The following is a 16,278-nucleotide window of genomic DNA, read 5'->3' as shown; positions in this document are numbered from 1 at the left end:
TTGGGGAAAAAGATACTGAGTTCAGTTTGGACCATGTTGAGTTTAAGATGTCTGTGGGACATCCAATTGTAGTGTCCAGTAGGCAGTTGGAGATATGAGAGTGGAGGTCAGCAAAGAGTGTAGAGATGGATAAGTAGATCTAAGAATAATTTCTATAGAGATGGGAACTGGATTTAGAATAAGGAAGATCTGAGTTCAAATCCTATTTCAGATGCACACTGGCTATGCAACCCTGGGCAAACCACTCAACTCTTTGGTGCCCCATTCTTCCTGTGTGCAAGAAGAAATCACTGCAGGACTTTTGGGTACTCTATGAATGACAATTCAACATTTGGATGGAATGCATGGAAGATGAATAATATGTAAGAAGACTGGAAAGACAGGAAGGGGTCAAATTGTGAAGAGTCATACCAACAAAAGAGCTTATCTTTATTTTATTTTTTAGATTAATTTATTTTTAGTTTTCAACATTCACTTCCATAAGCTTTTGAGTTTTAAATTTTCTCTCTCTCTCCCTTCCTGTCTCCCTCCCCAAGAAGACATGCAATCTGATATAGGCTCTACACATACATTTCTATTAAACATATTTTTGCATTAGTCATATTGTAAAGAAGAATTAGAAGCAATAGGAGAAACCACAAGAAAGAAGAAACAAAACAGAAGAAAAAACAAGAGCAAATAGTATGCTTCCATCTGCATTCAAACTCCATACTTCTTTCTCTGGTTGTAGATAGATAGCATTTTCCATCATGAGACTTTTGGAGATGCCTTAGATCCTTGCATTGCTGAGAACTAAGTCTATCAAAGTTAGTCATAGTACAACATGGCTATTACTATGTACAACGTTCCCCTGGTTCTATTCACTGCACTCAGCATCAATCCAGGTTTTCCTGAAGTCTGCCTGCTCATCGTTTCTTATAGCACAATACATTGATATACCACAACTTGTTGAGCCATTCCCCAATTCATAGGCATTCCCTCAATTTCCAATTCTTTGCCGCCACAAAAAGAACTGCCATAAATATTTTTGTACATGTGGGTCCTTTCCCCAGTTATGATCTCTTTGGGATATAGCCCTAGAAGTGCTATTGCTGGGTCAAAGAGTATGCACATTTTTATAGCCCTCTGGGCATAGTTCCAAATTGCTCTCCAAAATGGTTGGATCAGTTCACAACTCCACCAACAATGCATTAGAGTTTCAGTTTTCCCACATCTTCTCCAACATTTATTATCATTTTCCTGCTTTGTCATGTTGGCCAATCTGATAGGTGTGATGTGGTATCTGAGAGTTGTTTTGATTTACATTTCTCTAATCAATAGTGATTTAGAATATTTTCTCATATAACTATAGATGGCTTTAGTTTCTTCATCTGAGAACTGCCTGTTCATATCCTCTGACCATTTATCAATTGGGGACTGACTTGTATTCTTATAAATTTGACTTAGTTCTCTATATATTTTGGAAATGAGGCTTTTTATCAGAGATACTGGTTGTAAAAATTCTTTCCCAGTTTTCTGCTTCCCTCCTAATCTTGGTTGCATTGGCTTTGTTTGTGCAAAAACTTTACAATTTAATGTAATCAAAATTATCCATCTTGCATTTCATAATGTTCTCTATCTCTTGTTTGATCATAAATTCTTTTCTTCTCCATGAATCTGACAGGTAAACTATTCCTTGTTCTCCCAGTTTGCTTATAGTATCAGCCTTTATATCTAAATCATGTATTCATTTTGACTTTATTTTGGTATATAGTATAAGATTTGGGTCTATGCCTAGTTTCTGCCGTGCTTTTTCCAGTTTTCCCAGCGGTTTTTGCCAAATAGTGAGTTCTTATCCCAGAAGCTGGAGTCTTTGGGTTTATCAAACAGTAGATTACAATAGTCATTGACTACTGTGTCTTGTATTCCACTGACATGTCACTCTATTTCTTAGCCAGTACCAAGTAATTTTGATGATTGCTACTTCATAATACAATTTAACATCTGGAATGGCTAGGCTACCTCCCCTAGCATTTCTTTTCTTCAGTTCCCTCGATATTCTGGACTTTTTGTTCTTCCAAATGAATCTTCTTGTTATTTTTTCTAGCTCTTTAACATAATTTTTCAGTAGTTTGATTGGTATGGTGCTGAATAAGTAAATTTATTTAGGTAGGATTGTCATTTTTATTACATTAGCTTGGCCTACCCATAAGCAAGTGATGTTTTTCCAGTTATTTAGATCTGACTTTATTTGCATGAAAATAACTTATCTTTGAACCTATAAGACCCCAAAGGATCCTTTCCAGGCTTCATCCCTGACTCTCTGCACTTTCTCTACCATGCCCTAGAACCTCTTTACCCTGGAAGCTCACCTACCGCTAGATTTCACACATTGGAAGTACCTTCACCTTTGCAGTCTGTATTTCTGATTGGCTGGTTCTTCCCAGAACTTCCATTTTAAGAAGGACTCCCAGGCCATCCTCTCTAGGTTGTACTCCTACTCTATGGACTTTCTCTACCATGCTCCCTTCTTGAGCACCTTCACCTCTTCCTCCAGCCCACACTCCTTTTTCAGCTTCCCTTTATGTTTTGTCTTTTTCCATCAGAATAAAAACTCCTTGAGGGTAGGGACTGTCTTTCTGCTTGTATTTGTATTCCCAGTGCTTAGCCCAGTGGTTGGCATATAGTAAGTGCTTAATAAATGCTTATTAACTTGACTTGTTGACTAATAAGGCACCACTGAAGTTTATTGAGAGGAGGAGTAACTTGGTCAAACCTGTGCTTTAGGAAAATCCTTTTGGCAACTGTGGGATGATGGATCAAAGTGAGGAGAGCTGTGCCATTTGCAAGCCTGGCTAACTGGAAGGATGGTAGTGCCCTTAAAAGTAATAGGGAGGCTCTGAGGAGAGGGGAGTTTGGAGGGAAAGATGAGTTCTGTTTTGGACATGTTGAGTTTGAAATGTCCTGTAGGTAACTGGTGTGATTCTGGACTAGAGGTCAGGAGAGAAATGAAGGTTTTACATATGATCAAAAATTATGTGGAACCTAGTTATATTCCCTAGAAAAACAACATTTAAGGAAGTATATAGATAGGCTTATATGCTTCTAGATTGGAGAGTGGACTCCAGCACCAACTTCCTGCTTCCCCTCCTGGCAGGAATGAAATTCTCTCTTGGAGAATAGTAGGGAGAGAAGAGACTGGAGATGTCTGTTCTGCCTCTTTTCAAGTCACATAATGACAAGCCTTGCCCTCACTCCACATGTGGGGCCTTCTCCTTCCCTACACATGGGAGCTTCACCCAGAATACTTATGTTCAGTACAAATACAAAACCTGTATACAAAGATTGTTATAAAAATCTTTATTATTTATTATTGAATAATAAAGAATAAAATAGGTACATATTATATAAATAAATATTTTAAACATTTATTTTTAAAAGTCATATTATAAAATCTCTACCAAACACAAAAGCTCATACATGTTTTTCAGTACAAGTATTTCACACACATACATATTAACAATCTGTTACTTATAAACAATATTTTAAAATTATAAGACATAATCATTCATACTAAAACCTGAGCACTATAAAGTCTCCTCCTATTTGCCAAAAAAAAAAAAGGTTTTGGTTTAGTATAGACGTAATTTACCTAGAAAATGACATTACTGATGGCGATTCATTCCATAGGAATGATGGCATAAATGGTTGTCAGCCAAATGCTGTTATTAATAAAAATAGGTAGCATTTACACGGCACTTTAATGTTTACAAAACACTATTATTATAGACAGGTTTTGCAGCTTTACAGTGAGGTTTGCTCATAAGATGTTATTGTAAAATGACATTGGTAGGAGCAACCTTATGTGGAATGTGCTTTTACTTTGCTTTGCAAATTCACAGCTTCATGCCAAATTGACGTTTGGTACAACTACTTGCAAACTGCCATGATCTCTCTAGCTCAGTATGCCCCAATATGCACAATGTGATGATGAAAGCATTGAAGCACAGAAAGCCAGCCATGGCAGAGACCAAGGTAGTGGTCACTGTTTCACACTTTCTGGCTATCAATGGGGAGCTGACAATTGGAAATTTTTCTCTGCATATAAATAAACAAACAAATATTTTCATATGTGTGTAGACAACCTCCCAATTACAAAGCAGAGAAAGTTGAGGGATGAGCATCTTTCATTAGGCAGTTTCACTTTGCTGTATAATCTACTGCAAAAACATTGAGCTCCCATTAGACAGAAAATGCAATTCAGTTCACAAAAATCATATTTACATGACACTTGAGAATCACATACATCTTTGACATCAAACAGAACATACCCATAATTCTCATTTAATTCAACACAGAGATGTCCTTAAAATTGTACCTCCATTTGTTTTTCAAAGTCAAACATTCAGCATCCTAGAACCGTATTTTTTTTCCTACATGGAAATGCTAAGGCTATTTACTACTTAACATCTCTGAGGAAATAACAAGCAAAAGATATATAAGTTTCTGAGAAAAAGAAATGAAGAATCATATATACGATTTATAGAGTGAGAGCTATTTCTACTCTTTATGCTGGAAAGAATAGTGGAAAGAGGGCAACTATAGAAGGGCTCCTTCATGTCCTGAGCATTAGAGCTCTTCTCTTTGGAGAAATAAAAAGTTCATGGTTGGCACTGTCTTAGACTTCTGCTGGAAAAAAAAACAAGTACCACAAGTTTTTCAGAGATATAGCTAACACCAGGAAAAGTAAGTGCACCCACCACCTTGCTGAGAGCTATCAGTAAGCGCTATGCACTTTTTTGTTATTGTTATCGTTCAATCATTTAAATCACGTCCAACTCTTTGTAACCCCATTTGTTTTTTTTTTCTGGCAACGACACTGGAGTGGCTTGCCATTTTCTTCTCCAGCTCATTTTACGGATGTTTATAGATGAGGAAACTGAAGTAAACAGGATTAAGTGACTTGCCCAGGGTCACACTGCTAGTAAATGTCTGAAGCCAGATTTGGACTCAGGAAGAGAAGTCTTCTTGACTTCATGTCTGGAACTCTATCCACTACACCACCTAACTGTCCCCAAAAGCACTATTAAAGGATAGTTTTTAATGTTTTGTCAATCAGAGAACATTCTATATAGTTGGCCAAATGTTAGAAAATTTTAGAAAAAAAATCACCCAATAATCTCTAAGCACATTTTGCTGTACTGAATCCCACAGTAATAAAAGTACCCCAGATCAATGATCTGCCATTCCAGTACAATTTGGTGAGTAGGAATGAGTATGGTTTGCATTCTTCAGGGCTCTTGTCAATGTTATCTCTCTTGGCATTTAAATGATAGAATTTCTTTTCAGTATTTAATTAGCGGCAGAATTTCTCCCAACAGAAGATCCCGAAGGATCTTCTGAACACTTGATAAGTTATAATACTCTTCCTATTTATGTGGCACCTTATATTTTACAAAGTTAAATATCATTACCTCACAACACCTGTTCACCTGTATTCTATGAGTGTTAGAAACTGCCAGGGCACACATCATTTGTGAAGAACCAAAGAACTTCAAAGTTGGGTCTACACTGAGCTCATGCTTAGAGATGACTAGGAATATAATTCCAACATTGCAGGCCCTTTTTCCGTTACCTTTACAAGGGCTTAACAATGGCTCGTTGGCTGGTATAAGACAATCTATCTTCTCATTTTGAAGGGTATATTAACATATCCTTAATTGAAACTGACTCTTCCCAGTAGAAAGACTGGGGATAGCCCTTGTCGCCTAGACTTGATCAGCAGAAGTTCCTTGTGGATGCCAAGCTTGTGATTTATAGGCATGGAAAGACCAAGGATTCAAGGGAGATTTTCCTCTTGAGGAGAAGAGTTGTCCCCAGTGGCTAGGCACATGACTGAAAAGCCTAGTTTTCTAGACATATCTGTCAAGGCATCCCCAGTTCCTGCAAAGAGAATAGCAAATCCTTTCAGAACACTCACAAAATCTGAATCCTGTCTGTTCTTAACACTGTGTTCTAGGTAGACCACAGTCATAACTTACATGTGCATTTTTATCCACCCAGCCAATCCAAATCCTTTTACAATAAAACATTTGCAGATGCAACTATTTGTAAACACAAAATGCCTTGATGGTAAAGATCAGTGAAGATAGGGGCCATGTCTTAGTGAAACTTATGTCTCCCCTAATACCTAATACAAGGCCTTCTGTACACAGTGGGTATAAAAGAAGTGTTTATCGAATTGGAATAAAATTGTTAATTGGTAAATCCCGTTCACCAAACACTTAGAACATCTCTAGCCCTACTCCCATTGAAAAGGGAGTATTGAGGCACCAACAACTAAGTGGTCTGGTCTTAAGGGTTCAGTTGTGTTCTGACAGAAGTAAATGATATGCCATAAATTTCTGTTGAATGGATAAAAGAGTAAAATGGCTCCCATTCTATGATTCTATATTTTGTTCATTGCAAATAAGGTATGGCAATTAGCTTCAGAAACCAAGGAAATTCTGGTTCAGTAGAGCTGATGCCATATGAATGAAGGATGATGACACTGATAACCAAATGGATTTTTAGTAAACGTAGATACTTTACCTGATCCTGTTGGACTTAAATTAACTCAGAAGAAGCTTGGTAGATTCCATCTGAATCAAGACTTTGGCAGCTACTGTAAAACACACAAGACAAGACAAGGTAAACTACTATTCTCCAGTGGAAAAGAGGGGGAAATATTTGTATAAAATGTTAGCAGATATATTTCGTATATCCACAAGGATAAAACTTACCTAGTAGGGGAAAACTTCTTTGCTTCAAGGAAAAGGAAGAAAATCATTAGTGTCATGAAATAATAAAACTAATTTTGAATTATTTGCCTTATTCCCTAATTTTTAATTTATCCTTTCTGACAATTGAGCTCCCAACCCTTAACTCTTTTTATAAATCTGATATTGTTTTGAAAGATCAGTTATTGGCAAGGTTCAAATGATCACAAAACAAAGTAAAAATACTAATAATAGAGATAGGTATTGGACCTGTGATTTTACTAGTATAAAGAAGTCCTGAGTGCAAAATCATTGCCTAAGCAAGCAGGTCAGCATCTTCCTTGTACCTGCAGTTAAGGCACTGAGCTGCCTAGAGCACTTAGAGATTAAGTGATTTGTCAGTGATCACATGACCAGTATGAGTCAGAGGTGGGGCTTTTACCCAGGTCTCCCTGGCTTCAAGGTCAACTCTCTATACACCATGTTGCCTCTTGATAAAATAATAATTAATAATAACAATCCACATTTATCTAATACTTTAAGGCTAACAATATTTTCTTCACAACCCCATGAGGCAGGTACCCCATTTCTCCTCTCTCAAATGCAGACAAAAGGATTCACTGGCAGAATACTTTTCCCATTAAAAAAAAAAAGGGGGGGTGGAGGGGCTCAAGCCTCCTGAACACTGGATTTGAAAATAAAAGACCTGGGTTTGAATTTCATTTTTGCCACTTAGGACCTGTATAACCTCAGTCAAGGCCCCCAACCTGTCTGTGACTCGGTTTCCTAATAAAAGGAGGAGGTTCCCTAAATGACCTCAAAACTGCTTCACATTCTAAATCTACTATCCTGTGATCTCCTCAGCTCTGATTCAAGCCTGGGACTTTCAAGAAATATACTTCAGGAGCATTTTTTTCAACCCTCCTTTTCTGTAACATTGACCTTCCTTTTGATCCAGATCCTAGTTTGCATTTGCAAGAGGTATTACGACCTCTTCCTTCCTTCACCTATTCTTCGGTGAAAATATTCCCAGAAGTGTATTTGCAGGGTATTCATGAGGAGCTGCAGAAAGGGTGCTCACCTTTCTTTCGAAGACGTTTTGCTAGCCAAAGAAGAAATGACGCAGTCGTCAAGAGGGAGGTCCCACTGGTGGCCAGGCCAACGACCAGGGAAGTGTTTGACTCCTCAGGAGCTAAGGGAATGAGGAGGAAAAGAGTCACTCAGAAATTCAAGTGAGGGAAGACACGTGCAAATAGATTCAAAGTCCCTTCTCCTTGGCTTTTTCTTCTATTGATGAGAGGATCATTTGCTATATTTGGCATTTTTATCTTAGGTGGAATGTAAGGGGGTGAAATCATTCATCAGAAGACTTAACTAACAGTGGATTTTGTTCAAAGGAATGCTACTGGTTGGATGAAAGTGTCCCTGAGTAAGAGGAGGGATTCTCCCATGCCTAGAGCAGAAGCGACCTAAACCAGGGGTTCTTAACCCTTTTTCTGGCATAAACTCCTTTGGTAGTCCAATGAAGCCTAGAAACCCCTTCTCAGAATGATGTTTTTCCATAATTAAAGGCCATGCTAAATTTTAGTTAGAGATTAGTCAAAATAAAGATTAATTTTCTTCTTAACCAAGCGCATGGACCTCCTGAGTCTGTAGACCCTAAGTTAAGAACCTTTACTGTAAACCAGGTATCAACAAACTACTATTGCAGGCCTAATTTGGCCTACCATCTGTTTCTGGACAGCTGGGGTTAAAAACAGTTCTTAACTCACAGCTGTACAAAAACAAGTAATGGGCCAGATTTGGCCCACTGGCCATAGTTTGCTGACCCCTCCTCTAAACCATAACATGTATTTTTTGTCCTATTTTTCCCCATCCCTGTAGATATAAAAGTTGTGCAGCTTATTAACCTATACAATTTTCTGGTTAAAGAATGTAACATCTTTGATGTCAGAGCCCTTTTTATCTTTTTTTTTTATTTCCTGGGCCCAGCAATGTTCCTTGTTTGTGACAGACACTTAATAACTGATTAGTTAAATGAATAAGCGCATGAGAAGGACTGGCAGTTGTCCCTTATAACAACATTTCCTGAAATATTCAAGTAATTCCCTTTCTACGCTTCAGCCCACATCCTCTTAGTGAGCAGACCCTAGCCCATTACCTTCACAGGAAGGCAGACTCCCTGACCAGCTTCCTGTGGCTCTGCATACCAAGGAATCTGAGCCGTTGAGTTTCCATCCCTCGGGGCATTCAAACACACATCTAGTGCCATAGAGAAAATTCCCATCACCATCACAGGTCATGGTGATCTCCTCAGGGACTTTCAAAGCAGAGCACTGTATCACTAGAAATGACATTCAAAGAAAGAGATGCATGAGGTTAATAAAAGTCTATCGGGAAATAGTCAAACTGGTTAAACTGAATTCCCCTCTAAAACTTCTGGGCTAGCTGACACCTTTCTTTAAGATTATTCTGCAAATCATCTGAGTAAACTAGTCTATAATATGAAAGTATGATTGTGAGTGACTTAGTCTCTCTCAACTTAAAATTTGCCTGTTTCAGGCTAGAGACCAGAAAATATATAAATTTATGTTTCCAGCATAAAAGAATTAAGATCAAGACTTTAATTTCTATCTAGGTATTAAATGGCCCCCAAGAGCTGATCAACCCACCTAAGAACCCAAGCTAATTGTTAATTAAAACTTTGGTTTATGTTTTAGTCATCAAAGTTACAGGCTTTTGTTCCTTTGAAATAAGCTATCTCAATTTTACTTTCATATATAAAAGAAAATATTTTTGAAAAAAATAAAAGAACCTAAACTCAGTCTTACCTTCACAGGTTGGCATTTGCTGTGTCCACTGCCCCTGGGCGGTGCACTCAAGTTGGGGTGATCCTTGCAGTTCAAAGCCTTCCTCACAGCTGAAGTTACAGACTGACTGGTAAGTGAAGTTTCCAGTGGGGGAATGGGCACACATCACAGAACCATTCTGAAGCTGGCTAGCAGCATCGCATTTCATGGCTGTAACACACACAAGTGCACACAAACACACCATTACTATTAGCAGTTTGCTTGACTAATGCAATGATAGATTGACTGCTCAAAAAATAAAGTCCTGGGTGTTGGAAAAAAAAAAAAAGCTTGGATTTTTAAAAGCTACCTTCACATGTGGGCTCCTCCATGTCCCATTCCCCTGTTAAGTTACACTGGAGTCTCTTGGATCCTTTCAATGTAAATCCCTCGTCGCAGGAGAACTCACAGCTGGATCCACTTTGGAAACTTCCAGAAACACTAGGAAGACATTCCAGGTGGCCTCTCTCTGGTCTGGTGGGTGCTTTACACTGTATGGCTAATGAGACACAAGTAAAATACTCAGTCAGGATTGCAAAGCAATATGGAAGTATTTGTACTTTGATGAGTGAACTCAGATACATTCCATGAAAGACAAAGGTAAAGAAGAAGCTCATTCTAGATCATGGATTATAGGGTTCAAACTAGCAGCCTTCAGAGATGGCCTAGTCCAGGGGTGGTGAACCTTCAGCCTCGAGGCCCCTTCATTCTGTAGACAGGAGAATCCAGACCCAGAGAGGTTCAGTAATTGGGCCCAGGTCACACATGAAGTCAGTGGCAGAGCCAGTTTTCAACTGAGATTTTGTGCCCTCAAATCCAGCCTTCTTTGGGTACCCCATGCTATTTCAGCAGGATTTATGAGTAATTGAGGGGTGGAGGGCTTATAGAACAAAGCAGCAGCTGTACTAAAAAGCAGTCTGAAGATGGAGCAGCATTTCAGTGCTAAATCTGCATTCTTTCCTCTCCTTGGTGAGAGAAGTAATTTTTATTTCCCCTCTGCCCTTCTGCCTTCATCCATTCAACAAATTCTGGGCGGGTACAGACGGCAGCCTCTCAGAAGTGGGATTTGTTGTCCCTCTGATGTTCCAGGAAGGCTGGGGATGGGGAGGGAGGGCTTTGGACAGCCAGGGGGAAGTGCTGGGGATCTAGGGACCTGGAGAGACTAAGGGGAGGTGGTGGCAGGAGGGAGAGAAGAGCTCAGTATGGGAGGTGGGTGGCACCGAAAAAAACTGCTACTTCCTTTGAAGTTTTGCCTAGGACCCTGACTGTGGGCCTTCATGACTCTGAAACAAACATTTCTTTCTGGCCACTGGCACTCCAAGAATGAGTTTGCTAATTCTTACGTAACTTGCTAGGTTTCAGTGTCTCTGTCCTTCTACTGGAGAAGATGTAAACGTTCACTTAAGCATTTATGTCCAAAATGTACTTGAGTATCTACTCTGTGCCTAGCATTGTGCTAGAAACACTTTATAAGATTTAAAATCAAGAGCTGTCCAGGACCTCAGAGGCCATTATTTCCATCATATTAACATTTCTACCTCTTCTACCATCAGCTTATATATAAGATATTGCTCTTATTGGCTTATATCTATTAGATTCTAAATAGGAACCAATCTTTTGATGTATGTATCTAGCCAATAATGAATATAACCTGGGGCACAAGCTTATCTGAATAAGCTGCTCCTCTATGGTGGAGAACAATTATTCAATACTCTGTGCCTGCTTGAGGGGAAACTGGTTAGACCTGCCTTACACCTAGAGCTAATTAATTGGTTTAAACACACTGCCCATTGAATCTGATCTCAAAAGGTTAAGTAGGTACCTGGCTTCATTTCACTGCATTTCATTGACTTTGAAGGAATGGAATCTCCATTCAGAGAAGAGAAAGCTGCTGGACCCTTCATGTTATAATGTTAAAAGATAGAAATTCGGTCCTACCTTCACACGTTGGGAATTGCAGTGTCCACTGCCCCTGAGCCGTGCACTCAAGCTGGGATGATCCTTGGGGCACAAAGCCTTCCTCACAGCTGAAACTACAGACTGACCGATAGGTGAAGTCTCCAGTGGGTGGATGCACACACTTCACAAAGCCATTATGGGGCTCGCTGGGAGCATTACATTTCACCGCTGAGGCACACAGAAAAGCAGACACACATCATTCCCATTAGACACCTGTTTGACCCCTGTAATGTAATACATTACAGAACCAACCCTTTAAATTGCCTCTTAATATTAAGACATCCTACCTTGACACATTGGTTTCTCCACGTCCCACTTCCCAGATGAGCTACAGTGAAGCTCCTTGGACCCCTTTAGCTCAAATCCTGACTCACAGTCAAACACACAGGTTGTATTCCATGGAAGGATGCCAGAGCTTTGGGAGCAATTCATAGATCCATGAACAGGACTTGTCAGTGCATCACACTCCACCACTAGAAATTAGAAATGAGACCATGAATTTGACAGAATAGCAGGGTTCTTCTGTGTAGGACTTGGATGGTCCTACAAGTCCCTAAAATAAGAGACTTGAGGATTGTACATTAAACCTCTTATATGTGATTTCCAACTTATCAGAGAAAGTCAACTTCTGATTATTTGCACTGAAAATTATCTGTTAAAAGTCTCCGTACTTTGCTAACATAAATTGAATCTTGATGTTCTCAAGCCCAAAAGGAACTGTAAAAAAAGGAATTCTAAGCCAAATTGAATTCTCCCAGATGCAAACCAACATTGGTTTTGCTTTTAAGCTGAAGCTGGTTTTCTTTTTTGTTGTGGTTGTTGTTGCTTTTTGGTGAGGCAATAGGGGTTAAGTGACTTGCCCAGGGTCACACAGCTAGTAAGTGCCAAGTGTCTGAGGCCAGATTTGAACTCAGGTCCTCCTGACTCTGAGGCCAAAGCTCTATCTACTGCACCACCTACCTGCCCCTAAGCTAAAGTTTTGCATCAGTCTAAAGATGAAATAGTCTATTCCCAGTATGGAGAAGTAGGTTGGGTAAGTAAGAAAGGAGGTGACTGGAGAAGAAGTATTGTTTCATTTCTGTTGTTGTTCCAAGTATTCTAAATCTCCACAAAACTGGGATCATTCCTATTCAGAGAGAATGCAATATACCCTTCAAAGCCAAAGATCTATTGTATTTTGATGGACTGCCATTTTGAATTACTCTCATGGTTGTTCCCCTCCGTTAGTGTGGCTCTTGAGTTGACTGTACATTGGAAGACAGAATGAGTTATGTTCTAAAATAGCTTCCAAAATAATCTAATATAAGTGGGATAAGAAACAGGGGTTCTGGAATGAGGCCCAGAACTTTCTACACTGAAGAAAAATGAAATACCTTTACAAGTAGGGCTAGGTCCACTCCATTTTCCAGAAGAAGTACACAATATTGAATTAGTATTGGTTGGGACGTAGCCTTCTTGACAATTCACAGAGCAGGAAGAATTGAAATGCCCCACTGGATGGCTGCAAACCAGGACACCATGCTCAGGATTGGCTTGAGATTCACAGGTCACAGCTATGATAGAAAACAAAATCAGCCTGACTCATTCCACATTTTGGTGTGACAGGGAAAGTGCTGTGATGGAGTCCACACCCCAGAGACAAGGAAGAGGATGAGATGAGGTTGAAATGATGGAACAAATGGATTAGGCAGAGCAGGTCTTACCATGCTCACACTGGGACCCAGTGAACCCCGGATAGCATTGGCAAGTAAAGCTGTTGATGGTCTCCACACATTCCCCATGGCCATTGCAGGAGTTGCTGGTACAGGAGGCTGAAACCAAAAGGATCGTCACTGCCGCTAGTATTATTCTTTCAATGAATCATGAGGATGCTTGCTAAAGGAGGGCTGTTAAGAGGACCCAAATCATATTGGCCTGCCGGGCTTCTGATTTTAGCTTAAGGATCTGTCAAGAGGTCAAGCTGACATTTTTAGGTCCACCTTTCCCAAATCTCATTTTTAATATATTTCAGACCAAAAATCATATCAGGTGGTGTTTATTAGTGCTCTAGACACACACATATCTTCAGTGACCATCACTACACATACACACACACACACATACACACACACATTCTGATTGTGGTAATGATAGTGATAATAACAATAACGATGAGGACGATGATGACACTAGCTTGCTTTTATATAACAGTGCGTTAAGGTTTGCAAAGATCAAATATGATCTCATTTTATCCTCACAACAAACCTGAGAGGTGCTATTGTTGCAGGTGCTATTATTATCCCCATTTTTCAGATGAGGAAATAAAGGATGAGAAAGGTGACTTGCCCAGGGTCACATAGCTAGGAAGGGCCTGAAGTCATATTTGAATTCAGGTCTTCTTGATGCCAGATCCAACACTCCATCCAGTGTATCACTGAGCTATTAATAATTAACAATTAAGGTGCAGCTAGGTGGAGCACAGGATAGAGCACCAGCACTGGAGTCAGGAGGACCTGAGTTCGAATCTGGCCTCAGACACTTGACACTTACTAGCTGTGTGGCCCTGGGCAACTCACTTAAACCTGATTGCCTCACCAAAAAAAAAAAAAAGAAAGAAAGAAAGAAAGAAAGAAAGAAAGAAAGAAAGAAAGAAAGAAAGAAAGAAAGAAAGAAAGAAAGAAAGAAAGAAAGAAAGAAAGAAAGAAAGATAATTAACAACTATATTGAGACTTAGGGTTATAAATAGATTTACATACATTATCTCATTCTTTCAGCATAGGAAACTTATGAGGTAGGTACTTCTGGATCAAATGAAATGATATATGTAAAGCACTTTGCAAACCTTAATATTATTTTATAGCTATTATTCAAATATTACTCTCACCCATTCTACCATTATAATTTCCTACTAATTCATCATGCACCATACCTGTGTAACATAAAGCCAGCTTCTCTTTTGTGCAACTCTCATCATTCCACATGCCTGAGGCTTTTTCCCTCTTGATATAGATCTCCACACAGTCCTCATTATTTTGCTTATTGTTGGGTTCATTAGGAGCCCAGTTCATGGCCTCTTTGGTCAGTGGCTTCTGTGTTCCCACCCAGGTCCAGATGCCATTGATTTTTCTGATTCCAATCCAGTAGTAACTTGGGGAGAATGTTAGTGTTCTATTCAGGTACTCAATTTCATTCTTGTTTTGAATGGCAACCAGGTCTGTGTACCTTTCCTGACAATATTTCCTTGCGTGTTCATAAGTCATATTCATTTCAGAAGAGGCGTATAACCAAGCATCACTCCCTCCAAACAGAAAAAATGCTAGAAAAAAGGAAGAGTACAGTTTTATCCTGTGAGTATACTGTTCTTTTGACAGATTTTTTTTTTTAGTTCTATGCATTTGTTTGGGGGTTTTGGCCTTGAAATAATAACTATATGGTTGGACAAGCTCAGGAATCAATGTGGAATTTTCCTGGGGACCTTGGGGTGACCTGAGCTTTTGTCACCCTTCTAAGAGTGGGAAGGAGATTAGCAAAGACCCCCTCATTCCTGGAAACTGCTCAGTGCCCTGCCACCAGGCAATTTTTCCTCAGCTTCCCATTGTAATATCGTTTGATCTACTATCACATTTTCCCAGAATCAAGTAATGACATTATACAGGGTATCTCTATGCAAAAGGAGGTTTTTAATCCCTTTTAATTAGTGATACCAGTTTTCTCAAACAAATATGATCTTACCAAAAATGACAGCAGGTAGAAATGACAAGACAGTCATTTTGGAAATCATCCTTTTCCTCACAGTATTAGCGTTGGAGCAGTTCTCTAGGAGAAAAAAAAAGAACGGAATTTGTTTTTAAAATGAAATTGACATTTAAAAATTACATTAAGGTTTCTAATGTGATTTACATATATAATCCCATTTCTTTCTCACAGCAGTCCTCTAGGAATAGAGTCTATTATTATCACTATTTTACGAGTGAGGAAACTGAGGTCCTGGAGGCTTGTCCAGGGTCACACAGCTAATAAGTATCCAAGGCAGGGTTCAAACCCAGCCTGACTCCAAGTCCAGCACTCCATCTATTTATTACCTCGTGCTATCTCATTGTCCTTAATATTATAAAAGAATTATGCCTTTTGAAAATATATGATATTGACTATAAAGAAATGCTAAACCATGAGACTGATAAATGTTTTACATGATATTCTTCAAAGGCAAAGCCTTAAAGCCTCCAACAAGTTGGCAAAAGTTGGATTCCGGGTTTACATCTGGCACTAGAGAGAAAGCTGGACTTTTAGCCAGTCTGAAAATTACACAAATCCACCCGGGAGAAGCTGGCAGAATGCCTTCTCCATAGGATCTGGAATCTATAATGAATCCTGATCAGGGTTTAGTCAGTAGTCAGTTGTACTTACAATTCCACGATCTGGTAATCTGCTCCCTTGATTTCCTCAAGCACAGCCTCACCGTTCACTCTGTGCTCTTTCACGCTCTGGTCGTAGTCTGTCAAGAACTGCAGCGCGCCCTGAGTATCCGAGTCCTTTTAAAGACGGCACTTCCTTTGGAATTCCGATGACCCAATGGCTGAATAATAGGAGGATGTCTCCAAGTTAGAAAGTGAGGAATTTCCCAGGGAGGAAAGACTCCTGGGAATGTCCACGATGTTACAAATCCCGTGATGACAAGAAGCCCCTTCCCCAACCTTAGCCACTCCTCCTGCATTCTACCAACTCTTTGATGCATTTTACATATTCTATGATTT

The 16,278-nt window shown here is 39.4% G+C and overlaps 1 protein-coding gene across 2 annotated transcripts; it reads right to left on the bottom strand.

Moving 5' to 3' along the window:
• Nucleotides 1–3,324: 3,324 nt before the first annotated feature.
• SELE (selectin E) lies at nt 3,325–16,043 on the bottom strand. 2 transcript variants are annotated; one of them, XM_020974686.2, is made up of 13 exons: nt 15,932–16,043; nt 15,257–15,340; nt 14,454–14,840; nt 13,249–13,356; nt 12,919–13,098; nt 11,833–12,018; nt 11,525–11,713; nt 9,897–10,085; nt 9,569–9,757; nt 8,899–9,081; nt 7,819–7,929; nt 6,762–6,783; nt 6,575–6,643 (listed from the first exon to the last, which is right to left on the bottom strand). In XM_020974686.2, the coding sequence occupies exons 2-13, from the start codon at nt 15,303–15,305 to the stop codon at nt 6,586–6,588; spliced, it is 1,851 nt and encodes a 616-aa protein (XP_020830345.1). In that variant the 5' UTR covers nt 15,306–15,340; nt 15,932–16,043; the 3' UTR covers nt 6,575–6,585. The 2 variants fall into 2 exon arrangements, 1 of the variants encoding a protein (XP_020830345.1); XR_013487377.1 differs by adding an exon at nt 3,325–5,922 and having other exon boundaries at nt 6,571–7,929; nt 15,932–16,042.
• Nucleotides 16,044–16,278: the final 235 nt, after the last annotated feature.

The sequence above is a fragment of the Phascolarctos cinereus genome, unplaced genomic scaffold (assembly GCF_003287225.1).
Source record: "Phascolarctos cinereus isolate Bilbo 61053 unplaced genomic scaffold, phaCin_HiC Scaffold_5;HRSCAF=322, whole genome shotgun sequence".
NCBI lineage: Eukaryota > Metazoa > Chordata > Mammalia > Diprotodontia > Phascolarctidae > Phascolarctos > Phascolarctos cinereus.
Note: the sequence above shows the minus strand (reverse complement) of the source record. Positions and strands in the feature narration are given on the sequence as shown.